Here is a 27544-nt window from a genome sequence, read left to right on the forward strand (position 1 = left end):
TACTAGGCACATGCCGCTGTGTTCCACATCATCCCAAAGCTGCGATGTAAGAGTACGCTGGTGTTTGCTTCTTAATACTACCACATTAACTAGATACACTCGCACTTAGTCTTTCTTCTTGCACTCCTTTGCGAAAAAGTTCACAGTCTAGTTGTTTAGAATCCAGCAAACGTCGCAGTTCTTTATGTCATCTCTCAGCCACCTAGGATAAGAACGCCAGACTTTCCCTGCAGACTAAGGTTTCGCCATTTCTTGCTGAGAGACGCGAGCTTCGGGTATGTTTTCTCCCCTTTATGAGTCCGCATTGCCACCATTTGGATATCTTTATACAAACATTTCCTTAATGGAGCTCATCCTGTAAATAGGCAATGTCGTTTCTATCACAGCGATAAAAAGAAGTTCTTATCTAAACCATCCCGTAATTCCGTCGGACCCATTTTTTGCATTCACTGGCATTAATATATATGTCGCTAGATATACAAAAAAAATTATAAACAGATAATCTAACCGGGAAATTATGTCCATTCATATTTTATCTAGATGGCTGCCTCTTGTCAAGCTCTCTGCTTACTAGTAGTTCACTCATAACTAATCATAACTAATCATCCAGCCCTAACTCTTTTTCTTTCTTAAATGTCGGCTGCAATAGATTCAGATGTTTGCAACTGAAGTTATAGAGCTTTCGTTATGTACTCTATTTTCTTTTAGTAATACCCACTGGATAGGATACTAACACGGCATCCAAAGCTTGCACGCAGGGGTGTTCATCTAATAAGAAGCTCCGTCTTGCCATCCCCCGTGCATCTACATCGAGAGTCAGCAAACATATAACTAAGAGTACACTATCTTTTCAGCTGGAGACACCGTGTCTGACATGAATCTTTTTAAGGTCCTTCTTTCGACTGAGGCAAATAGATATTTGAACGTAGATAAATAGATAATACTAATGGCTCTTTTTGTTCGGTTCCATTCAGACTGGTTGACATATAGATTAGTTTTTATGGCAAACACATGGGGTCCCTGACAAAAAGGATAAACCCTCTCAGGGAAATTAACTTTTTTAGAAAGAAGCAATAGCACGGGGCTCAATGCTGTCGATACAAAAAATCTGTGCGCTAACTATAGACACTTGGTGGTATTCTGCAAATGACTACCAGTGTCTGTTTGTCCTTTTTGTGTCTATGTTCACAATAGGTTGTAATCTACTGTATAAAATGAGTGTGTTTTTATGTTCAAAATATGTTTGAATCTACTGTATAAAATCAGACATAATGCGAAATATATGCAACAATATGTATTGATCCATGTACATATCAGGAAAGTGAATGTAGACATATCGTATATTTTTGATACTGCAAAAAAAACAAATATTAATAAAAATGAAATATATTTTCTTAACTGGATGGATACATGGTTTATTATGTTAGAAAGTGTCTATAGTTAGCGCACAGATTTTTTGTATCGACAGCATTGAGCCCGGTGCTACTGCTTCTTTCTAAAAAAAATGACATATAGATAAGACCCTTCATCTCAGCTACGTGCAGAGTGGAGTTTCGAGTCCCAGATGGGTTTCCACACTATCTAAGAACCATATAAGAAATATATAAGGTCCTACTGGATCACTAGAAATATGCATCTTCATGCATACATTCAGTTCATTGAAACACATAGGTTCATTGCCATCATGAAATATTCTTATGATCATTTTTTCCAGTTTGAATCATTTGACCTTGTTAAACATTCCTTGCCTCCCTATGTAAATTCTTAGTCAGTATCATCAGAGATTTACAGTTGGTAAGAATTTCAAACCCTCTATCTATTACACTATCTATTACACTGGTCACATGGCCTTTTCATCGATTTTACTCTCCATGAGAGCAATCACCCGGGCTCATTGTTCATTTACTTTTTTTTCCGCTATGTACTGTCACAGAGTATTTCTCACCTCTCTATTTTACAGAAACTGACTTTTAATCTGGTGATGGCACAGGTTGTTGTTTCCTGCTTGTTCCTTTCATTCTTTCTGAATACACTTTTTTTTCATTAGTTGATTTTAAGGCGAAGTGTTCCCTTTTGATTTTAGACATGTTATCTGTGGCTTTCCTGAGGAAGGCGCTTCGTTTGTCTCTCAATTTGAACACATGTAATTTCATCATTTTCTTCTTGCCTTTTCACATATCATTGATTTATGATAAATATTTAGATATTCATGGTTTTCATTGTTATGATTACATGTGAAAATATTTCTCCAATTTAATTATTTCTGTAATATTTTTTCTACATCAATTCTATCTTTGAAGCAATATATACAAAATGATTGTTTGTTTGAAATAGTTAATTGAGAGACATGTCATTTCTTTCTTTATGTTTTTAATTGTTGCCATGTAATATTACAGGCATGATGCATCATAAACTTTTAGATAAGTTGTACAAATGAAAAAAATGATACATTGTTTATAAGTGATCACTTAGCCTTTTTCAGTATCATGCTGCAATTATGTCATATAATGCAAATTAGAACATTAATTGCCTAGGGATTTGTTATTCACAATTATAATTATCTTCCTCTCCATTGATGTGTCCCATGGCAAACCTGCTTCTAAATTCACATCCCGACACTCAGCTCTCACAAGTCAGAGGTTTGCTTCTAGCTCCTCAACCAGACATTTTTTACATTGTGTATAAGTTATTCACAATTGTATTTAGCCTGCCCTAGGAATAGGCATACATAGCTGTGGGTCCTTATATATATACTGAAGAAGATAATTATAATCACATTAGTAGACACCCAGGCACATTTGGATACTCTGAAACAGTAGCTTATATTTGAGAGACTAAGGAATATTTCAGGTTCTATGGAAAGAGAACATGATTGGATCTGTTGATTCCTCCAACATTGCAAACACAAAGTAAAAAGAGAAGCTAAAGACTTAAATTGGAAAGCAAGGTCCCAGAAATATACTGATGAAAGACAACGGTTGTGAAGATATCCTACCTCCATCCAACTTTAAAGCACCAGCATGGAAAGATCTACTATATCAACGATAGGTTCATTTATAACACATTTAATAAGAATCCTGTTAAGGAATATAAATATTACAAACTACTGTAGGGAGATATAAACAGAGCAGAATACTGTAGTACTTTGTGTCAGAGTACTTTTATGTGAGCTAGGATGGGGGGCCACTGTGCTTCATTTCACTAAGGACACAGTTTTCAGTTCTCAACCTTTCACCTACAAATCGGTGAGTTTCATGGAAGCAAAGCAAGACAACAACACAGAGAATGAATTAGACTACCACACAAAAGCCCATGACTGGAAAATGTTTCTGTGGTGACCATTGGGAGGTCTTCATAGCTAGGATTCACCCAGAGGGAAGGTGGCTGAAAGTTGAATAGTTCAACCAAATGATCTGTATGGATGATCCAGAGCAGCACTTGTGTGCTGTGCAGTTCCTAAAAACTCCCCCAGTACCAAAAGGTACCCCTTATAAATCTGATTCTAGGTCTGGGATTAAGGGGAAAAGACCAATAAAGCAAGAAACAAAATCCCACTTGACCTGAATTTCTTCTTTTATGTCTAAATAGTACTGTGTTTTCTGACCCGGAAAACACTACACAATATACTAGTACCATCAAAAGATGCATTTATCTCATAAAACGAATGATTTGACAATATTTGCCATGTCAGTACATGAACATCTGATGTATAGAAGTTATTTAACCAAGACTAAACATTAAACATAATACACAAAAAATGCTTTGGCACCCCATCCTGCACTCACTCATACATTCAACAAATGTACCTATCATACTATCCTTGTGTAACACATCCCAGCACCTCCACACATACACAAATCAAATGAAACAACAGGGAAGGTGTCCTCTTTCAACCGTTGTGGTGTTGTGGGCTGGGACCACTTCTAAAAATGGTCAACGCATGTTTTGGTGTGGAAATTGCTCATATCCAGACACCTTCTTCAGGACGACACTAAATTGAGAATACTTCTAAAGGTGACAGAAGTGGGTAATCTATGATGGAATATAAAAACGACCAGTCGGAACACACACACTTTTTTAATTTTCGTGGTTAGTCTAGGACGTTCCATTACGGAGTCACATTTTGTGATCTTTGCTACAAGGTCAATTAAACAGTGGCGGTCTGTAAGTTTTGGAGGGAGGGAGGCAGACAGGACACACACACACACACATAAATTCGTACACGCGCACACACACACAAACATATCCATTCACAACACTCTTTACCAAACATTCATAGATACACGCATGCATGAACCAATCATTGATTTAAAAGAAAACACACTGACCTGCAGCCAGCTCTGCCTCGCAGGTTCCAGAAGGCTTGAGACTGCTTCCTTCCCTCATTGGCTGACCTAAGGTCAGCCAATGAGGGAAGGCAGTAGGCAATGGGGGCCAGTGAGGCTACTGACTCTGTCACTGATTGACACTCAACCCTGGGTGCTTCAGGGCTTAGAACCGAAGCGCCCAGGTGAGAGGTAATCAGAGACGTTACCCCTAGTGACTGAAGGGAGGGTCTCAGGAACCTTTGCTGAGCTGAGGAGGTCACGCCCAGCTCAGGCAGCCAGGAGCCTGCGTATTTAGTGCACGAATGGCTCCTGGCTGCCTGAACTGAAAGTGAACATTGTCTGTCAGGCTGACCTTTATTCAGCCGGACGGACACTGTTCGTGAGGGGCAAAAGATGGAGGTCGCGGCCACTCAGCCCCATTCCACTGCAATTTGAGTTGTGCCAAAAGGAAAAACAGATGAGAAAGATGAAACTACTAAGATCCAGCATGGTCACCCACAAGAAGCATCCAAGATCTTCTGTTAACCATAACGCCACATGCCAGGTCTAGCATGAGATGGGTTTTACTAGTCAAAGACAAAGTTAAAGAAAAAGATATTGCAACAAGAGACCAAATCCCAACCATGTGTTTGCTTGCAATTGCCTTGCCCATCAGATGTATGTACCACCACAATCAGACTTCTAAAATGTGGAACACACTCACACATACACCTTTAAATTTATTTTACAGAGTCATTGCTAAATATATGTTAGTTTATGCTGCATTCTGGGAATACATTTTAAAGATGTACAGATTACATATAAAATGACTAAGTATAAATTAAACAGGAATTTTCATCATACACAAGCACCTGGGCCACATCAGCTAGGTGTGAAAACACTTTAGTGTCAACTTCTCCCCTCCTGTTTTTTCCCAGCTACATCATACCATGGGAGTGTACATCATTGCCACTGCATGTAAGAAAACAAAAAGAGCTACAAAGAAAAGTAGCTGCATGGATAAAGGCAGCCACTGTGAAGACAAGCATTGGCAAAGCCAATAGGTCTGATCATGGAAAGCCTGCAATTGTGAATGACACATGACCAGACAAAATGGATGTAGTGGCAGACTGAAAGCACCTCCATGTTAAGGTGGCCAGAATTTTAAAGCCAAAAAACGGGACATTTCACAAAAATAGAAGAAGAGCTACAATTTTACTTCAAGCAAGTGGAATGACAGCCTCCTCAGGTGAGAATTACAGGACAGGCAGTAGGAACATGAATATGAATAAAATGCAATGTTTAAACCCAGTAGTTTGCCGGTTAATTAAATTGCTTTCTTGAAACAACTGTTAACTACCCCTGCTTTGTAAAACATAAAAAAGAACCTCACGCCATTTTCAGTCGACCCACTCTAAAAACCTGGACATTACCTAATTTCCTAATTTCCTGGAATCTGCTGGGACAGCTGGTGAAAAACCGGGGCGATCCTGGCAAATCCGGGATTCCTGGTCACCCTACTCTATATGCACTTTTATTATGTGTTTTTTTGGGAAAACATGAGGCTAGCGTGACCGTTCAGAAAAAACACATAATAAAACAGATAATAAAAGTGCATATAGAGTAGGGTGACCAGGCATCCCGGATTTGCCACAAAAGGAGAAAGTTAGTGATGAATAAACATTTTTTTTAAATAGCACAGGTAGAATAAGGCACCCTCTTAAAACAAGCATTGGCAAAGTCAATCGGTCTCCCTTTGCCAATGACAGCTTTCCAACACTTTTAGCTATGTTGTACACTAGTGTGGTTGCTATTCAGTATGGCTAAAGGTTATTGGTGTAAAGGGACATGGAATGAAGTTTTCTAAAGTTGAGTAGAGTTTAGTCTTATGGAGTGGCTTGCCCCAAAGGGGACCCTGGGAGAGCTGTGGGTGGAGCACTGTGTGACACACCCAACGGACCACTCCGCGGCCATTAAAACCTATACTTTACATAAATTCTCTTGAAACAGAATGCCATGATCACTCATGGCACCAGTCCTCTTTCATGGGGGTTAATCCTGAACACCAGCGGTTTTGATGAACGGTAAAGTGCCTTCACAATGGTTGTTCTGTGGGAAGGGTGGTTCAAAATGGTGGGCTACATTGACAAAAATGTGCCAAACATTGTGACCCCCACAAGTAGGAGAGGTAACCCATCAGTTTAACTATGGTGGCCAGTGCGGGTGCCTGTGTCGAGCTCTGTGGGTGATGTTGATTGACGTGGCAGCAGACATGACTCAGGCCCAGTCAGGATTGCCAGTCTTGACGTACGAAATAAACATTATGGGGTCCATTAGGATGTCGGGCGGTGGCACTACCGAAATGATGGCGGGGCGGAAAAACAGCTTTTTCCGCCCGCTAGCAGTGGAAATCACGTCCGCCACATTAGGATATGTAAACACAGGTCATTTCCCGTCCGCCGCGGAGCGCCTCGCTCCGCCATCAAGGTGCGCCCGCCACCGCGGCGGCTGCAGCCAATCGAGACCCTCCGCCGCGGTCGATGACGTCCGCCCCGCTCGACAAATTAGGATGGGCCAAACAAGCTGACGCACCGCACCGGAGACACCGCACAGCTCTAGCAGGCGGAAAGTCTACAGCGGAGCATGCACGCCGAGATCCGACATGAACCCCATGGACCCAGCCCTCCACATGCATCCGGTCATGTACCTGCTGCAACACTATCGCCAGATGGGCCGCCGCGGACGCCGCCGCAGGTACGTCACTACACATATACACCACACAACACACATGCCGACACAGGTCCCAAGCACCACACTGGCATCCTGCTGGGGGGCACAACACATCCACATGGGCACCCACACATCACCCACCTCACAACAAGGCACCCCACGGCATCCGGAACACACAACGTCGGCCAACCTGCAGCAACGTCACGGTCACGGACACGTCACCGCCGCGGTCAACACATGCGCACAATGCAGAAGGCAGGGCAACACCAAGGCATGGACACATTCCAAACATCACAGCGACACACCACCCCGACCAACACTGCACACCACCCGAAGTAGTCACAGGCCAGGTGCCAATCCCGTGCACCCCCTTGCACATCAACAAGCACTGTAACAACAAGCACAATACACACACACTGCGACACACAACCAGGGACAAAGGCACAGCAGGATTGCCTGACAACGGACACACAACACCAGTGCACTCCCCACAGCCCACACAATTGTATACAAACATCCACACAGGGCAAGACAAAACATACAACAGGCATACAACTCCTGCCTGACACATGTGTGTCTCACACCATACAGGGGCACACATACATACACTACAAACTAACACCCTTCACACTGCACACCTCTGCCACACACATGCCATGTAAGCCATGCCACCAGGACCAAGGGCCAACACAAGACGACCATACACATACACACCAGGGCACACAGAAAGGGAAACACACACCTCATCACATCATAAACATCTACTACACCACAGCACAGCTGCACACCCTGTGCTGCCAGTGTCCCCCAAGGTGACCTGTGAACAGTGTATGCAGCAATAGCAATTCACCCACACGAAAACTGCATGGCCTGCCAAATAACCATCACAGAGTACAACATCAGCAGGGCCACAATGGACTGAAGAACCTGTCCCCCTGTCTAAAAATCATATGGCCACATAGAACCTTGCAATGGTGATGTACAAAATAGACCATGGAACTCAGTCAAACAAGAAAATGACTTTAATCAGTAAGGAGAGAGAGAAAACACACCATAATGTACTGTATTTATTCACATATTGCACAGATGTAGCTACACAACATAAGTAGACAACAGCAACTCTCAAAATCATGTGCAAATGCCATAGACTATGCACTGGTGAATCACAATCGGGAAGTGCAAAGTCCTTGGCAGGGCAGGGTACAGCACATCAGAGCAACAGGCCCAGAGTCCCTGGCAGGGGAGAGCACATCAGAGCAACAGGCCCAGAGTCCTTGGCAGGGGAGAGCACATCAGAGCAACAGGCCCAGAGTCCCTGGCAGGGGAGAGCACATCAGAGCAACAGGCCCAGAGTCCCTGGCAGGGGAGAGCACATCAGAGCAACAGGCCCAGAGTCCCTGGCAGGGGAGAGCACATCAGAGCAACAGGCCCAGTGTCCTTGGCAGGGCAGGGTACAGCACATCAGAGCAACAGGCCCAGAGTCCCTGGCAGGGGAGAGCACATCAGAGCAACAGGCCCAGTGTCCTTGGCAGGGCAGGGTACAGCACATCAGAGCAACAGGCCCAGTGTCCTTGGCAGGGGAGAGCACATCAGAGCAACAGGCCCAGTGTCCTTGGCAGGGGAGAGCCCATCAGAGCAACAGGCCCAGTGTCCTTGGCAGGGGAGAGCACATCAGAGCAACAGGCCCAGTGTCCTTGGCAGGGGAGAGCACATCAGAGCAACAGGCCCAGGAACACACCCACATCGCTAACAATGGTGTACTGTAGCACACCTATGTGTGGCACAGGCGTCTGAGGGTGTTGACAGCTCACTCCTGGCTGTCAGGTGGAGTGGAACCTGGCTGTGTGTCAGGGACTGCAGGTCGACTTGACTGGTGTGACAGAGGGACATGTGGTGTGGCTATAACAGAGGGCCTGCAAGGTGGAGGGCTGTGCGGACCAGGTGGCACCGTGGCACGTGGAGGTGGAGTCATGCACGCCCTTGACACAGTGTGGGTGGGAGAGGTTGGAGGGGTGCCCTTCCACTTCTTTGGAATATGAATTTGCTTCCCTGTCATGGGGTTGATGGGAAGTGGCGTTGACACCACCTGCACACCCCCCAACTGTTCCACTTCAGGGGCAGAGACTGCCACTCCCTCTGGAGAAGTGCTTGATCCTGCAGTACGCTTGTGCTGGCTACGCCTCCGGACCACTTTAGCCTCTCTGGAAGGTGTACCCCCCACAGTGACCACCTTCCCACTTACCCCAGGGATGGCCACTACACTGCCCTCCTGTCCCTTCTTGCCAGGGATGGCCACTACACTGCCCTCCTGTCCCTTCTTGCCAGGGATGGCCACTACACTGCCCTCCTGTCCCTTCTTGCCAGGGATGGCCACTACACTGCCCTCCTGTCCCTTCTTGCCAGGGATGGCCACTACACTGCCCTCCTGTCCCTTCTTGCCAGGGATGGCCACTACACTGCCCTCCTGTCCCTTCTTGCCAGGGATGGCCACTACACTGCCCTTCTTTGCCACAATGACTGGGCTGGTCACAACAGGGCTTCCCTCCACCTGCCTCGATGTACTTTGTTCTGGGGTTGATGTGGTAGGTGGGTGTGTCCCTGTGTTCACCCCAGGTGTAGTCATGACATCCCACACATCCTCTGTGGGCATAGCAGAGTCAATATCTGGTGATGGCTCAGCAGCATGTGAGCCTGATGTCTGACACAATGTTCTTCTGGCCTTGCTCTTCTGTGACTTCACCTTGTCTGTGCATATTGGGGGGTCCCTGCCCTTCTTTGGGGATGGAGTCTGTGGACGGGATTGTTTGCTTTGGGTCTGAGCTGTGCTCCTAGTGTTGTAACGTTTACTTGATGTATGTCCCAAGTGCTCACTGTCATCTGATGTGGCCACTGACTGGGTGGACGTCACAGGCACCTGAGCTGCAAAGGGGGCATGTTGGAGGGCTGACGTCACTGTACCTGACAATGACAGGAGTGTACGATGTAGGCCACCCACGTCAGAGTGTATGCCCTCCATGAATGCCAGAACCTGCCCTATTTTGTAATCGTGGGCACTGAAGGCATTCAGCAGGGCGGTCTGGCCCACGCAAAGTTGCCGCAGGAGCTCTACGCACTCTGCACTGAGGGCAGCAGGGGGGACAGGTGCAGGTGCTGCGGTGCCATGTGTGAATGTCACACGTCCCCTCTTAGTGACACGGATACGGCCAGCCCCAGAGGAAGTGGATGGGAGGCTGGGCAGTGGCCGTTGGTAGTCAGATGCAGCAGCAGAGTCCCCATCCCCTGTGGCTGCTAACAGGGACTCATCCCCCCTGCCATCAGATGAAGTGGTACTCTGTGTCTCAGCCACAGATTCCTCATGCATACTCCTGTCACCCTCAGTAGCGCTGGTGTGGTCAGTGTCACTTTGCTCCGTCTCACCCTGCTCTGCTGCCGCTGTCGTGCTGGTCTCCCCACCACTTTCAGGATCATGTTCCGCCGTGGTGTCTTCCGAATCTGCATTAGTGACAGAAACATGGTTGTATAAGTGTCATAGTCTGGTCACACGATATCAGAGCAATGCAGCACATGAGAGGCCTAGAGCTACATGGTAACCACCACACCCTCAAATCATTGTGCTGCTACACACCAGTTACACCACAACTGTGCCTGTCATGCGGACAAACAGGCAGGAGTGGACCAATGTCGATGACACACAGCACTACACCCTGCCCATGGATGGTGTTCCCCTAGCCCACATGGACCTGCCCCACGGACATGATGTAGCCACAACTAACATCACCACTTCCAGAGCCTAAAGGGATCCAGAGGGGAATACACACACCTGTTTTGTCTACACATGCCACATTGTCAAATAGGCCATTACAATCACCATGTGCCAATGTGGGTTCACATTGTTGTCAGATGTGTGGGCCACTACCATGCAGGTGCATGCAAAGTAGACTGACATGGTGTAACACTCATTAAGTGGACACAGCTGTACAGCATAATAGGGACTACACCCACCATCACAAAGAAGAGTGACCATGTGGACAACAAAATATATGTCAAGGACTGAAAACTGCAGCCAGGAGCTGCAGAGTAAGGCCATGGTGGGCCAATGCCTCATACAGACACACATCACAGTTGCCACTCACATCACATATCACAGCATGGCAGCACACGCACATCACATGTGTCACCGCAGACACAGGCACTCTACACATGCATCCACTCCCAGACAAACTCTCCCTCCCCGGATACTCACCATCGCTGTCTTGCTGCTGAAGCCCCTTCAGACGTGCATCCAGGTCTGGATAGGTCACTGCCAGTATGCGTGCCATCAGCGGAGTCATGGTGCGGCGTGCCACACGCCCTGTGCGTGGTACCATCCCCAACTTCATCTCTGCCACTTGCTTAGCCAGCCGGCTGATGTCGTCCCACCTCTTGTGACAGTGTGTGTGTCGTCTGTTTGATACCCCCAGGGCTCGCACCTTTGCTGCTATGGCCCTCCAGACAGCCTTACGTTGGTGTACTTTGAGCTGCAGGTATGAGAGTAAAGAAGGACTAATGAACATTTACACATTGTCATATGTCAGCATCTATCAGTACAGCAGCCAGACACTGAATCTGGACGCACAGTGACCCCCCTCCCTCCAGAACTGGGGGTACCCTCACAAGGCCACTCTGCATGGCATAAACATTAGTGAATGCATGCACACATTGAGCTTCGTAGTCTCCATGATTATCACACTGAAGAATGATGATTCAACACAAATGCATCGACAGCACTGTGTAAATCATAAATTGTACAGGGCATTGATGTGGCATATCCACTAATCAGTGTGCAGCAACTGTAGCATGTAAGTTGGCTGATGGACAAACTTTGGAAGGGCAGCCACTGAACCTACTCTGTGGGGCACACTGACTATGACTACAGGGGCACCCTGAAATTACATCACAAGCGGACACTGTCCAACCAGCTACAAGGCAAACAACCGTTGGTCATGTCTGCCCCAAAAAGTAGCACATCCCACTCACACATACAAGTATTGGCCTAGGACAGAGTCATAATGCAAAACACACACTCCCACCACCAGCAAACATCTTGTCTGTCAGTGTTTGTCAGCACCACACATCCAAAATAACATACAGCTGCATCATGAATACACGTCTGACACCACCCTGCCCTACTGCTCCCTACATGGTGACTTACCACGACATTGGGGCCACCAAACAGCCGTGGGTACTGTGCCAGCACCTCGTTCACAAGGACATCCAGCTCCTCACTCGTGAATGGACTGGCACGGATCTTATCTGTTCTTGACATCCCTGTGGATATGGCAGACCTGTGGCGGAAGTGAGTTGTGAGGTGTCCCAGGCAGCAGGCTCTGTGTACAGCAGGAGAGGGTCCCAGGCAGCAGCAGGAGAGGGTCCCAGGCAGCAGGCTCTGTGTGCAGCAGGAGAGGGTCCCAGACAGCAGCAGGAGAGGGTCCCAGGCAGCAGCAGGAGAGGGTCCCAGGCAGCAGGCTCTGTGTGCAGCAGGAGAGGGTCCCAGGCAGCAGCAGGAGAGGGTCCCAGGCAGCAGGCTCTGTGTGCAGCAGGAGAGGGTCCCAGGCAGCAGCAGGAGAGGGTCCCAGGCAGCAGGCTCTGTGTGCAGCAGGAGAGGGTCCCAGGCAGCAGCAGGAGAGGGTCCCAGGCAGCAGGCTCTGTGTGCAGCAGGAGAGGGTCCCAGGCAGCAGCAGGAGAGGGTCCCAGGCAGCAGGCTCTGTGAGCAGTGGGAATGTGTGGCTCACTCCCACAGATTTATAGGCCCATGGGGTCGTTAGGAAGCTGATAAGGTGCTACAATTGGTTGTCTGGGTCAGCCTTATTCAAAAGCATCCAATGACCGGCTCCGCGGCGGCGGCGCGCCGCTTCCGCATTATTCAAATCTGCATCATGCCACATTGAACACCCATGCCATTGGCTGTATGCAATGCACCATGGCGGTGACGCACCGCGGGTGTCCGGGGTGCGCTACCGCGATGGTGCATCATTCAAAAGCATCCAATGACCGGCTCCGCGGCGGCGGCGCGCCGCTTCCGCATTATTCAAATCTGCATCATGCCACATTGAACACCCATGCCATTGGCTGTATGCAATGCACCATGGCGGTGACGCACCGCGGGTGTCCGGGGTGCGCTACCGCGATGGTGCATCATTCAAAAGCATCCAATGACCGGCTCCGCGGCGGCGGCGCGCCGCTTCCGCATTATTCAAATCTGCATCATGCCACATTGAACACCCATGCCATTGGCTGTATGCAATGCACCATGGCGGTGACGCTCCGCCGGGGACCGGCGGTAGGTACCGCGACTGATGCGGCGGAGCCTAGCCAGCGGCATGGACACCAGTCCATGTGCCAATGGGTACCATGGCTGGGTAGATGGTGGTGCTGGGGTCACACCGCCGGGGACCGGCGGTAGGTACCGCGACTGATGCGGCGGAGCCTAGCCAGCGGCATGGACACCAGTCCATGTGCCAATGGGTACCATGGCTGGGTAGATGGTGGTGCTGGGGTCACACCGCCGGGGACCGGCGGTAGGTACCGCGACTGATGCGGCGGAGCCTAGCCAGCGGCATGGACACCAGTCCATGTGCCAATGGGTACCATGGCTGGGTAGATGGTGGTGCTGGGGTCACACCGCCGGGGACCGGCGGTAGGTACCGCGACTGATGCGGCGGAGCCTAGCCAGCGGCATGGACACCAGTCCATGTGCCAATGGGTACCATGGCTGGGTAGATGGTGGTGCTGGGGTCACACCGCCGGGGACCGGCGGTAGGTACCGCGACTGATGCGGCGGAGCCTAGCCAGCGGCATGGACACCAGTCCATGTGCCAATGGCTACCTTGGCTGGGTAGATGGTGGTGCTGGGGTCACACCGCCAGGGACTGGCGCTAGGTTCTGGCATTTTCGTACACATTGCTGTGTATGTCAATCATGGACAATGTATAAGTGCCATGCAGCTACATGGTGTAGGGCACATCATTGTACACACGATGCCACAGAGCCATTGCATCCACAGGAGGACGCACGTTCAGTCTGAGCCACTTTAGCATGTGTTTGTGCCATTTTAGTAAGGCTTTTGATGGGTGCTGATAATTGTCAGACGTCAGGTGCTCTACATAGATGTAGTGAGGTTTAATGTGTTGTTGGTCAGTGCAGACCTTGACCAGGCTGGTGGCACTGCATTGTATCGTACCTGACTTGTGCATTCAGAACTGATCATGCACACAACCAGATGTGTCCCTGCTATTGTGATCATTGTGTTGATGAATGCTTCCACAATGTACATGATGCATTGAGGTCTGGCAGGTACGGCAGATGGGTATGACAGACATGTTAAGTCACATTAGATTTGTGGCTCTTGTAGCTCCATGTCTGCGCATGTCACTCGTTTAATCATTGTATCCACATTATTGTCACTTGGGTATTGTCACTGGAGAGGCCTGCCCTCTGTGTGTAGCTATTGGGCAGCCATGTAACCAGATGTGCCATGCAGCTTTCTGGCCATTGTTTTTTACCCATTACATTATTGATGTTTTGTGCTATGGCCATCTCATGATGCTTGTCATTGACCTATTGTTTTTAATCCTAAACTAGGAGGAGGCCAAATCTCCTACGTCAGGTGATTGTGCTTGAGGACATGGAGAATGAGGCAATCATCAGGAAATTCCGGTTGGACAGACCGACATTGAAGATCTTGTGTGATCTATTGGAGCCCCACCTGCAGCCTCGCCGTCACTATCCTACGGCATTCACACCCGCCCACAAGGTAATGGCAGCACTACACTTCTTTGCGACTGGTTCCTTCCAGGAGACCGTGGCTAACGCTGGGGGAATGTCGCAGCCCATGTTCAGCATGGTGCTGAGGGATGTACTCGAGGCCATGATGATCTATCGGAATCGCTACATCCATTTCCCCCGGGGACGTGAATTGGCTGCCGTTAAGGGGGACTTCTATCCACTTGGGCACATCCCACATGTAGTCGGTGCGATAGATTGCACCCATGTGGCTCTGGTGGCACCGCAGGCGACGGAGCACATTTTTCGAAACCGGAAACACTACCACTCCATGAATGTGCAGGTGGTGTGCCTTGCAGACATGACAATTTCACATGTGTGTGCTAAGTATCCCGGTTCGGCACATGACTCTTTCATCATGAGGAACAGCATGGTGCCACGGATGATGGAGAATCTGCATCCCGAACGTGCCTGGATTGTGGGTGAGTTACACAACTGCTATCGCGTGCTGTGTGTCACTGCCTTTACTGTGGCCGTACAACATTGCAATGTGTATTTTTTTTTCCACAGGGGACTCGGCTTATCCCAGTAGGCCATGGCTGTTGAGCCCACTCCGTAATCCCCAGACACCTGCAGAGATCCGCTACAATGAGGCCCATGGCAGGACACGACGGGTAATTGAACGTACTTTTGGGCTGCTGAAGGCAAGGTTCCGGTGCCTTGACAGGACTGGAGGCGCACTTGCATACTCGCCTGGGAAGGTGTGCAAGATCGTTGTGGCATGCTGTTTGCTACACAACCTGGCCATCCACAAGGGGGTCCCCCTGCTCCTGGATGACGGTGAGGAACCAAGGCCACAACCTGCTCAGGGACCTGAATCCAGTGATGAGGAGAGTGGAGAGGAGGAAGGAGTTGACCAACGGCAGCAGCTAATCCAACGCTACTTCACTTGAGGTGTGTGACGAGTTACAACGTCTACATAGTCTAGTGTCTTAGCTTATGTTGTGAATGGTTATGCGCAGATGTTCCCAATAGCCACATGTTCTGTCACCTATGTATGGGATTGTTGGAATGGACGTTACGTCCGGAGATGTATTATGGACGGCATTACAGCATTTCAGATAGACACTGTGTAGGGTACCTGTGATAATTAGGATATTTGTGGATCAGTGATCTGTGTGTGTTGCCACGATGAGACCAGTGACTGTAGTTCTGTTGTGTCTCCCTAGGTTCTCCAGCGTGTTCCTGCCCTGCATACTGTACATCATGTTTACATATCATGGACATAATCATCATTGTAAATTATGCACTAAAGAATTCACTACACAAAATCTGGATTGTAAGGTATTTTATTTACGGGGTGGACATGTGAATTGTGCGTGAATATTTACAGGAAGGTGGGGAATGAGCAGTGAGTTGACAGTCATGGTCGCTGAGATGCAAGAGTAGACACCACATGAATGTGGTGACCCAGTCCAACAGACAGGTGCCATTGCCAAGGCAATGTGGGGAAAGATAGTCCAAAAGAGTCAATGCAGTTGGGGAGAGGGTTGTCTTCAAGGCTGGCTCCGTGACTGGCGTGTGGCAGGTGCTTGGCTTCCAGAGACTCCCAGGCTCTTCTTTGGACGCCCCCTAGATCTTTTTGGCGGTGGGGGGCCTGCTGAATGGCCAGCGGCGTCAGAGGACTCGCCCCTCTCTGTTGGCGCAGGGGAGGATGGTGGACTGTCATCCTGCTGCACAACAGGAGGGGATGGCGGTGATGGTTGGGACACAGGCCTGTCCCTCTGCAACGCCACTTGCTGGCCCATGAGGTCCACCATCTGTCCCATGTGGTTATTGATGGACCTCATCAGCAGGATGAGCTCCCTGAAAAATTCGTCCGACCGGCCACTTTGTCCCTGGACCTCTTGATAGGCATCCACAACTCTGGTGAAGTGGTCCAGGGATGGTGTCCACTCCGCCCGAGGTCTGGTGTTGGCCCTGGCCCTCCCACCTGCTCTGCTGCCACGAACCTCTTCCCTCGCCACTGGTGCGCCACGCACTGGCTCCCTGCCCTCCACAGTTGTTGGTGTGGGCTGGTCATCCCTAGGGACAGGGAGGGTGCTGCAGGTGGTACTGGTGGTCGTGGTGGTGTTGGTGGCAGTGGCTGCGGTGGTGGTTGCGGTGGAGGCAGAGGCTGTGACAGCAGGGGTCTGCTGCGTTGTCGTTGCAGCAGAGGTGGTGGTGGGGAGGATGGGGGCCTGGGACCTCTGGGTGTGTGGAACACCGGATGGGCCGGCCTGGAGCTCATCGTCCATACTGTCCTGGGAGTCTGCATCTGTGAGTCCATGTGCCGGAGGTGGAGACTGGCTCTGCGGGTCGTTGGTGTTGTCCCCAGCAGTGAGTTCTTCATCACCTGTGGAGTAGATGGGGAGTGGTCAGTGTTTGTGTCATCTGTGTATCATCAGCTGTCTGTACACTAGTGCATTGTGCTGTCATCAGTTGTACAAATCATGGCAACATCGTGTTACATTACATAGTGGATAGTTAGATCATGGTGTCCTAAAGGTTGATTGTCTATGCATTTTGTACAATAGTAAATAGATTAATACACACACACTTCATGAAGATAAACGGTAGTTACATACCTGTAAGGTGAGCGTGCAGGGTATAATGGCTGACACTTGCTCCTGGGTGGGGGAGGCCTCCATGCTGCTGGGCTGTGGGCCAGGGGGCATGCTGGGAGTAGTGGTACAGGCCTCACCCCCACAAACACCCTCCAAGTGAAGATGGCTACCTACCTGTAAGTTTGTTTGTTAAACTGTGCAATGGCTGACACTTGCTCCTGGGTGGGGGTAGCCTCCATGCTGCTGGGCTGTGGGACAGGGGGCATGCTGGGAGTAGTGGTACAGGCCTCACCCCCACAAACACCCTCCAAGTGCAGATGGCTACCTACCTGTAAGTTTGTTTGTTACACAGTGCAATGGCTGACACTTGCTCCTGGGTGGGGGTAGCCTCCATGCTGCTGGGCTGTGGGACAGGGGGCATGCTGGGAGTAGTGGTACAGGCCTCACTCCCACAAACACCCTCCAAGTGAAGATGGCTACCTACCTGTAAGTTTGTTTGTTAAACTGTGCAATGGCTGACACTTGCTCCTGGGTGGGGGTAGCCTCCATGCTGCTGGGCTGTGGGACAGGGGGCATGCTGGGAGTAGTGGTACAGGCCTCACCCCCACAAACACCCTCCAAGTGCAGATGGCTACCTACCTGTAAGTTTGTTTGTTACACAGTGCAATGGCTGACACTTGCTCCTGGGTGGGGGTAGCCTCCATGCTGCTGGGCTGTGGGACAGGGGGCATGCTGGGAGTAGTGGTACAGGCCTCACTCCCACAAACACCCTCCAAGTGAAGATGGCTACCTACCTGTAAGTTTGTTTGTTAAACTGTGCAATGGCTGACACTTGCTCCTGGGTGGGGGTAGCCTCCATGCTGCTGGGCTGTGGGACAGGGGGCATGCTGGGAGTAGTGGTACAGGCCTCACCCCCACAAACACCCTCCAAGTGAAGATGGCTACCTACCTGTAAGTTTGTTTGTTAAACTGTGCAATGGCTGACACTTGCTCCTGGGTGGGGGTAGCCTCCATGCTGCTGGGCTGTGGGACAGGGGGCATGCTGGGAGTAGTGGTACAGGCCTCACCCCCACAAACACCCTCCAAGTGAAGATGGCTACCTACCTGTAAGTTTGTTTGTTAAACTGTGCAATGGCTGACACTTGCTCCTGGGTGGGGGTAGCCTCCATGCTGCTGGGCTGTGGGACAGGGGGCATGCTGGGAGTAGTGGTACAGGCCTCACCCCCACAAACACCCTCCAAGTGCAGATGGCTACCTACCTGTAAGTTTGTTTGTTACACAGTGCAATGGCTGACACTTGCTCCTGGGTGGGGGTAGCCTCCATGCTGCTGGGCTGTGGGACAGGGGGCATGCTGGGAGTAGTGGTACAGGCCTCACTCCCACAAACACCCTCCAAGTGAAGATGGCTACCTACCTGTAAGTTTGTTTGTTAAACTGTGCAATGGCTGACACTTGCTCCTGGGTGGGGGTAGCCTCCATGCTGCTGGGCTGTGGGACAGGGGGCATGCTGGGAGTAGTGGTACAGGCCTCACCCCCACAAACACCCTCCAAGTGAAGATGGCTACCTACCTGTAAGTTTGTTTGTTAAACTGTGCAATGGCTGACACTTGCTCCTGGGTGGGGGTAGCCTCCATGCTGCTGGGCTGTGGGACAGGGGGCATGCTGGGAGTAGTGGTACAGGCCTCACCCCCACAAACACCCTCCAAGTGAAGATGGCTACCTACCTGTAAGTTTGTTTGTTAAACTGTGCAATGGCTGACACTTGCTCCTGGGTGGGGGTAGCCTCCATGCTGCTGGGCTGTGGGACAGGGGGCATGCTGGGAGTAGTGGTACAGGCCTCACCCCCACAAACACCCTCCAAGTGCAGATGGCTACCTACCTGTAAGTTTGTTTGTTACACAGTGCAATGGCTGACACTTGCTCCTGGGTGGGGCAGGCCTCCATGATGCTGGGCTGTGGGACAGGGGCTATGGTGGGAGTTGTTGTACTGACATTCCGGCCCCATACAGGCCTCCTCAGCAGAATGGCTGGCTACATCTTGTTTAGGGATGGACAGTGTATTGGTGGTTGGGTATTGCAAGGAGGTAAAAGTCAATGTGGTTGTCTGTACTTACCAGCCTCCGCTCCCCCGGCTACTCCTGTGTAACTCTCAGGTAGCAGGATAGCAAGCACCTTCTCCTCCCATGGTGTGAATGTCTTCAGTGGGACGGGAGGGCCACTGCCAGTCACGTTTGCCAGAGTCCAGTTCTTGCTCCTCTTCTCCTTGACAACCCTTTTGAGATCATGCCACCGCTTCATGATCTCCTTCTTGGATCTTGGGGTGGCCCTAACTGCATTCACCCTTTGGACAATCCTTTCCCACATTTGTGTCCTGGTGGCTAATGGTGTCTGTTGGACTAGGTTCCCAAATAGTTGTGGTTCTACTCTCACAATCTCGTTGACCATGACTGTCAACTCACTCTCTGTGAATTTGGGCATTTTTTGTGAGGTCATGGTGTGGGGGTGTTGAGGTGTTTGTGGGTGCAGGGGTGTGTGGGTGCAAGGGTGTGGTGATGAGGTGTGTTCTGTGCTGGGGGTTTGATTGTGATGGTGTGATGGTGGTGTTGATGGTGGTGGTGGGTGTTGTGTGCGATTTTGCCTCTCTCAGATGTGGTGTGTGGCCTTCTGTTCTGGGAAGATGCAAAGGATTGTGGTGAGTGGAGGGTGTGGATTTGTACTCAGCTGTGTGGGTGTGTCCAATTGGATAGTGGTTGTCAGGTGTGTAGTGGGTGTGGTTATGTAGTATTGTGTATATCTTTGCCATTTCTGTATCTGTGTGTGTGTGTTGTATGTATTTGTGGCTGGGCTACTTTGTTTATGCAGTATTTTGCATCGCTGCGGTGCTTTGACATCGACCGCGATGGATTTCGTGTTCGTCCGCTGCGGTGACTTTGCTGGTGCTTGTCCGTCATTTCTCCCATGCAATCCTGCCTTCGACCGCGGCGGTCGGTGCCTGCCGGTCCGCCCGCGCCACCCTCGGGGATATCGTAATTTCCTGTGCGGTGTCTCCGCTTTCCCTGTGGGCGGTGTTGTATTTCCAGCTGCTTTTCCGACCGCCGCGGTCGGAGTTTTGTCATCACCGCACACGTCGGGCGGTTTCATTTTCACCGCTACCGCCGCGGTCGCTCTCTAGTGGCGGTCGATCCTAATTTGTCTGCCGGTTGCACCGCCTCCATGGCGGGCGGTTGTTTCCCGCATCCATGGCGGGCGGGGTGGTTTTCCGCCCGCTATCCTAATGGGGCCCTTAGTCTCTTGATAACAAGCCAGAGACACACTCACATTGCCAAAAGAAGCCCAAAACAAAACCAACACCACATAACTCAAACGAGTTGTTAAAAAATACACACTGGATGGATGAAAACAAGCTACTACCGTGCATAAAAAAAAGGCCACGCAGCATCCCGAAATGAACACCATGCTGAAAGATGAAGCACAGCACCCGTGAAGTGAGAGTCTCGTTGATCAAGGGAAACAAAACATGAATGCTTGTGGGAAGTGCTCTTTCAGAATAAAAAAAAGAGTTCCTGAGCCAGTAAGTAAAAATGGAATACATGGAAGGATACAAATAATGGGGCACTGATCCATGGGAGTGAACAACTGATCAAAAGGAGGAACAAATAAGAAAGATTAACCACTTGGAAACAAGGATTTTTAAAGGACACTGAAATAACAATGAAAAGCAATGGACAGGTTATTGGCCCACAAAGTATATACAATATGTCTCGAACAGTCAGTTCAAGCACTAGCTAGCCTCAGCCTGAAACAAGGTTATGTGGAGAGGACATAGAGGGAAAAGGTGACACATTTAGGTGAGCAGGTGGTAACACTGCTGAAGTATGTCACTGGAAATAAACCTCTTAGTCCTAAACCCTTCAGCTCATCCACCATCAAAATATTTTCCTTCAGTTGACGAACACATCAAAAAGTCCTGGAAAAGTAAATGTGTGCTTTTGTCACAACAGTGCAGTACACTAGCTCCCAAGATTGTGTTATATCTCTTGTAGATCTCAGCAACTCTCAGCACCAGTGCATAATTTGTGTTGGTGTTTTCTGGTGCTTGCCACCAGCACTTATTTGTAAACAGTGGCACATATTTTTGAGAATCCACTACTTGCTGGTACCGTGTGTGTATTGTTTTTTTCAGCAGAGTTCAATAGTAGTGCATTTAACTATTTAATATATCTTATAAACATGATAAAACTGTGACTTAAACCTAGAGTTTAAAGTGCATGGGTAGTGCCATCTTAAGTGGAGCTGGGTGAAATACCTTGGGATCTGGCATTTAATTTTTTACAAATTAATCACTGCCCACACAAAGTAATTTAAAAAAACACAACACATTAAAAATGCCCTAGTCCTGTTGATCGAAGAAAAAAGGAAATGAGCTGCTACGTTGTTATTGGCAGTTGCAGAGTACAGAGTAGATGTAGTTGGACTTCTGAACTTTGGGACGTTTTTTTTTTATCTTGAAAATGTCCGGTGTGTTTTCAGAAACATCCCATGCAAATTTACTTTTGTGGGCTAATTCCTATGCAAAATAAATTCTTATACAAATATGCTGAAAGATCTTTGTTTAGCTGGAAGTTGTGGCTGCAGGCAAAGTTTTACATATGTGACATGCTATGCAGCTTCATATACAAATTTCAGTCCTTTGCAAAACATTTCAAACAGAAATGTTAACTTTGCACAGACAGCCACCCCTAGTTCCTAGGTTACCATACAAACAGAATATTCAGTGTTTTCATCATTGACAAAGCATTACAAGACTTGTGGCTAAATACATCGGACAAAATGGTGCTTAAAACATGCACAAGAGTGGCGGATGGTAAATTTAGAAAGGTGTGTCGCCAACGGGTGGCACGCACACATAAACATTCACAGCCAAGCATTTACACGCACGTGTGCACACACAAACATATCCATTCATAACACTCACTACCAAACATTCATAAATGCACGCACGCCCCAAACATGAATTTTTTTTAAAACACACAAATGTCCCTGCAGCTCTGCCTTGGAGGTCCCAAGAGGCTTAGGACTGCTGCCCTTCTCATTGGCTGACCTAAATTCCGCCAATGAGGGAAGGCAGCAGTCCCGACATCATCAGAGAGGGGCATGGGGTCAGTGAGACTGCTGACCCCACCCCACTTTGTGATGAAGTGTCACTGACTGACATTCGACCCTTGGAGCTTCAGGGCTTAAAACTGAAGCTCCCAGATGCGCAGCAATCAGTGACGCTACCCCTTGTCACTGAGGGGAGGGCCTCAGGGACCTTTGCTGAGCAGGTCACGCCCACAGGAGCTGTGACTTCCTCAGCCCAGCAACGTTCACCTCATTCAGCCAGCAGCCTGAGCATTTAGTGCATGACTGGCTCCTGGCTGCCATACCTGAAATTGAACAGTGTCTGTCAGGCTGACCTTTGTTCAGCCTGACAGACATTCTTCATGAGGGGCACAAGGTGGGGGAAGGGGTGTTCCCTCAGCCCTAATTGACGGACAGTGGCTGATGTATACTGACATAATGTAATACTACACCGCCTATTAGTCCATGTTTTAATATGCTATGTTTTAAATATTCCACACTGGACTGTAAAGTTGCCTAAGTTAAGTGGGCAAAAATGGTATTAAATAATAAAACCAAACTTTAGAAATTTGCTAAAATAACTTTTGTTGAAAAAAATAAGACACGAAAACCACACTTCGATTAGTCACTGCCAAATCTACTGGTGTCATTTCACTATATGCAAATGTAATTGCAAAACAGGGCAGCCTGTGGATTTGGCCCGCAGATGAGTTTGCAATCTCCCAGTCATGGGTTACTATCCAGTATCATGCAAGGCATCGCATGCAGCCGTGGCCCGTTCAGGTAAGAATGCGGGCCAAGGCTGGGGTGGGGGGATTGAACAGACAACCACAAGTAAAAATAAATAAATAAATATAAAAAATTCCTTCACTGTCGTCTATTGAAACTCCCCCTCCCCCAACCCAGCCCCACCGCTCTTACCTGAAAAGGCCGCGGCTGACTGCATGGTGTTCCCATGACAAAGGCATTATCATTGGTGGTACAGCATTGAGGGTAGACTGCAAACAACGGAAAAGTGTATACCTGCCTGTCAAGGGGTGGTTAATAGGAGAAAAGGCTAGAACTGCACAGAACAATTTTCACTGAGGTGGTCAAGAAAATAAAAATGCCAGATATCCATTTGGGTTCCAAAGGGAAAACTCACATTTCTGGGGGTAAGGGCTAAAATGAGAGGAGAATCCACAAGTGGATTTTGTTCACCATTGAGGGTCTGATTTAGATATTGGCGGACGACTTACTCCTTCACAGCAGTGACAGATATCGCATTTGTCAAAATATAAATCCCATTATATCCTATGGAATTTATTTTTTGGCGGACAGGATTTCCGTCAGCACTTTTTCAAAAGGCCCCCAGTGTAAGCCCACCCCTTTTAACGAGTTGTTGTACAAACGCCTTCACGTCTATATTTTGGTGTAGAAGATAATGAGCTCCAACAAAGAAAAGAAAGAGAAAACACACCACAAAGACTCACCGTGCTACACCTAGGATTCAGGGGTTAATACACCCAGGGAGAGCATTCACAGTAGCGGCCTGCTTCTGTCTCAAAGGGTATCAGTTCAGAGGTTAAGTTCAGACTCTATATAAAGCCTTAAGAACTAGTGATAAGGTTCCAGCAGATCTTAGAATGATTTCTCATTACCCCTTAACCTCATCTTCCTTTTTAGGTCTCGCCTACGCAGCTTGCATGTGCATGTGCTGCATAGGCAAAAGACCTTAAGCTATCGCTTTGGCTTTTCAGCTAAAAACGTGAGCGCGTTCCATTGCCTTCAATGGCAACGCGTGCACGTCTGGCGATTCACTTGCGGGAGCGAGCGGCTGGCACCATATGTTATCAATTATCGCGGCGCCAACTGCTCGCTCCCGCAAGTGAATCGCGCAGGCCCCCTCCCCTGCTGCTGCGCCAGGCACTGGGACAGAGAAAGTAAACAACTTCAAGGTTTGCTGGCAGGAGGTCATTAAATGCAGGTATTCCTCTGCATCTTACCCCAAATGTTACTTCTGTTCCAGTATTTTAGTAAAGCACGATACCCGAGTTCTGGTAACCACCCCTTTGGTTAGAAGTATGTTATCTGAATCATGCATGATGTACACGTTCGCGTTAAGGGGTCCGTGATACAGCCGTGTTGGTATAGGGGTGGCGATCCTTTGGGTGACGTACAGGAGCAGTTGCTTAGGATGGACAGTAGAAATGTATACCAGCACAGACTTAGTATGAATATGACAACTTTCCATGATGTATGTTCTTTTTAACTCTTAGTATTGTCCCTGGAGATCCAAGTTATGGCCATGCTTCTCTTTATAGGACATACATGAAGTGTGGCTTCTCTTTCAGTCCCTCTCACAATCGCTGTTTCACAGCTGGTGTTTCCAGCTCGTGTCCTTCAGCCCGCCCAGACCCAAGATCCTTTGCTTGCGTAGAAGAGGCGTGAATGTGGGAGCTGCATTTCTTTCAGGCGCTTTCCAATACGCTTTACCATCTTTAAAGTGTTACAATAAAAAAGAGATAACGTGCGGTGCAAATGCTGTTGGCAGCGAGTGGCCTCTGTGAGGGCACGATCACTTACAATCGTTCGCACCACGCTCGCAACAGAAGATGTGGATAGAGACAGATTATCTTCTTCCGGAACACTGACATAATCAAGCGAGGGGATGTAGCTCAGTGATAGAGTGCATGGTTTGCATGTACGAGCCCCTGAGTTCGATTCCAGGCATCTCCACTACCTTTTTCTAATTAAAATGGATTATATTTTATGTATATTTCTGAGTGATGTCAATTTAGCCTACATCTATATATTATTATGACTAAATATATTATTATTATTATTTTCAATAATGGTATTCAATTAAAATTACAAATTAAAATTACAAATTCCTAGATGTATAGACCGAAACTGATATCCATACAGCTGTATTGGCGCTGGTAATGGCTAAAGAAATTAGTAGAACTGAATAAAGGTCGCTGGTTGGATAGAAAGACACTACCATGTCTGGTTTCACAGTTTCTCAATCACCCACACAATAATGTTAAAAAACTTCGTTTATATATTTTTTTTATTCAAAAAGCAATAAAAATATAGAAACTCGAAAAATATGGAAATTGAGAGGCAGTGCACAAAAATACAGTCCAAAACAAACTATGAGAACATGCACTGAGACAACATAAAAATGTCGGCGTTGTCACTATCGTACAAATTAAATAGGACAAAATTCAATGTTATACTTACTTTGCAGAATTTGATTGTGTTAGAGTAGGAACACTCTTTAAACAGACGAAAGAGAAAAAAGTAAAATGTTCTTCCACAATCGTAGTTATGTGAGAACGCAATGGATGTGCTTCCTACTGGCTCGCACCAAATGTCATGTTCCCAGTTAAGTGTGTGAAAGCAGTTAATTAATTTTATGAAAGCAGTTAATTAATTTTACATTAGATTTCGCTTTCAATACATACTGCGTCGACACTGACGAGCTGGTATGCACTCTGTCTTAAAGGATGTGATGTCATAACCGTTCTAACTGGGGATGTAGCTCAGTGGTAGAGTGCGTGCTTCGCATGTATGAAGCCCCGTGTTCAATCACCGGCATCTCCAGCTCTTTTAATAAAAATGTACTGTTCTATTATTTGGGGCATGTAGACTAATAGATCAGATGATAAATGTACTTGTTTTTCTTTTAATCTGATTTTAATCTAATTTATTTGTTTTCAAAGACAATCCCAAATTATCTGGTGACAGAAATAACGTCATACCTATCTTAAGCACTTAACAGTCTACATACAACACATACACATGTTTTTAGCATTTACTCGTTACTTTGTCACTATATCTCGTTTTCCATATCTTTGCCACAACAGATATGGGTTTTCACATAAGACGTTAGGTCAAGGCTTACAGACAAAGGCAAGGTTGTTGTTTAATTAACTGTGTTTCACCAACTATTCTATCGATGAGCCATCATCTAGTCCATACAAGGTATCAATAATTAACGCAACCGAGAAGTATAGCCAGCTGCTATAAAAGGCATCAGTGAATACTGGTTCAGCTATCTTTAAGCAGTTCTTTGCAATAATGCCCCCGGCCCAGTATGGGATTCAAATGCACTGTTCGTTTGTATGTAGTTGCCACATGACGATGTCTAGATGCTGAGAGGCTCGATAGTTCCGTCTGCAAGCAGACAATTTAGAGGCACTCGATAACCAGCTAGGGCCACAGCTTACAAGATTCATTGCTCTTGTTACTTAGATCTATTTTCCATGATTAGCTGGCCGTATCCCATTTATGAACAGCTTTAATGGTGACGCGAGGCTTTGAAGGAAGAGTTTATTTTTTATTCTTTATTTTCTACACACTATTTTAATACTGTTCAGCCGTCGCGCAGTCAATCATCACTGTCTTGCATATATCTTTCTAAATTACAGGGCGGTGCCCCATAATCCTGAGCTGTAGCCAGGTGAGGAGAAGCACGTTCCTCTCGCACTTAAGGTGAGCCAGAGGCTATCCTAGCACATTGAGATGGGTAGAGCTGTACTAGCGGTTATGAGCCATTATCACTAGAATTGGCTCTGTGTATGATAACTTAACTAATGATAGCACTGTTATCTTTACACCCTTGTTTGTCTATGTTGTGTCTGTGTCCTGGTGTCTCTTACGTCTGGAAACATCCCTTCTACACAGGAGGACTGAAAAGACTGAGCAGGTGATATCCTTATCATTTATTCTGTTTTTTCATTTTTGTATACAGTATTAAGCAGTAGCAAAGTCAATAGTGGTCCTGATGAAGCAATAGATACCTGAATGGATCCTAATACCTGCAGAAACATGTCGACCTGAAACATCAACTCAGTAGTTATTTGTTGAATCTACTGATTCTTTGCACTCACATTGTTTTTATCTTTTGGAAGTGGACGGTTATTGAATAAAGTGTGTTCTGCATCCTCTCTTCAATTTTAAAAGAGCACTTTTTCTTTCACATTTTTCATGCACTGCTTTCAGTTACTAACACATGCGAGCTGTTAACCTTTT

The 27544-nt window shown here is 47.8% G+C and overlaps 2 protein-coding genes across 3 annotated transcripts in view; both read right to left on the bottom strand.

The window, feature by feature from the left end:
- The window catches only part of HECW2 (HECT, C2 and WW domain containing E3 ubiquitin protein ligase 2), a 1154081-nt gene that overhangs the window by 865636 nt on the left and 260901 nt on the right, over window positions 1-27544 (bottom strand). The gene's annotated exons all lie outside the window — the stretch shown is intronic.
- Window positions 8845-12052, bottom strand: LOC144825288 (uncharacterized). The gene is made up of 2 exons (XM_078684119.1): window positions 11281-12052; window positions 8845-10529 (listed from the first exon to the last, which is right to left on the bottom strand). Exons 1-2 carry the CDS (start codon window positions 11588-11590, stop codon window positions 8845-8847), a joined length of 1995 nt encoding a protein of 664 aa, XP_078540245.1. The 5' UTR covers window positions 11591-12052.

The sequence above is a fragment of the Lissotriton helveticus genome, chromosome 3_1, assembly GCF_964261635.1.
Source record: "Lissotriton helveticus chromosome 3_1, aLisHel1.1, whole genome shotgun sequence".
NCBI lineage: Eukaryota > Metazoa > Chordata > Amphibia > Caudata > Salamandridae > Lissotriton > Lissotriton helveticus.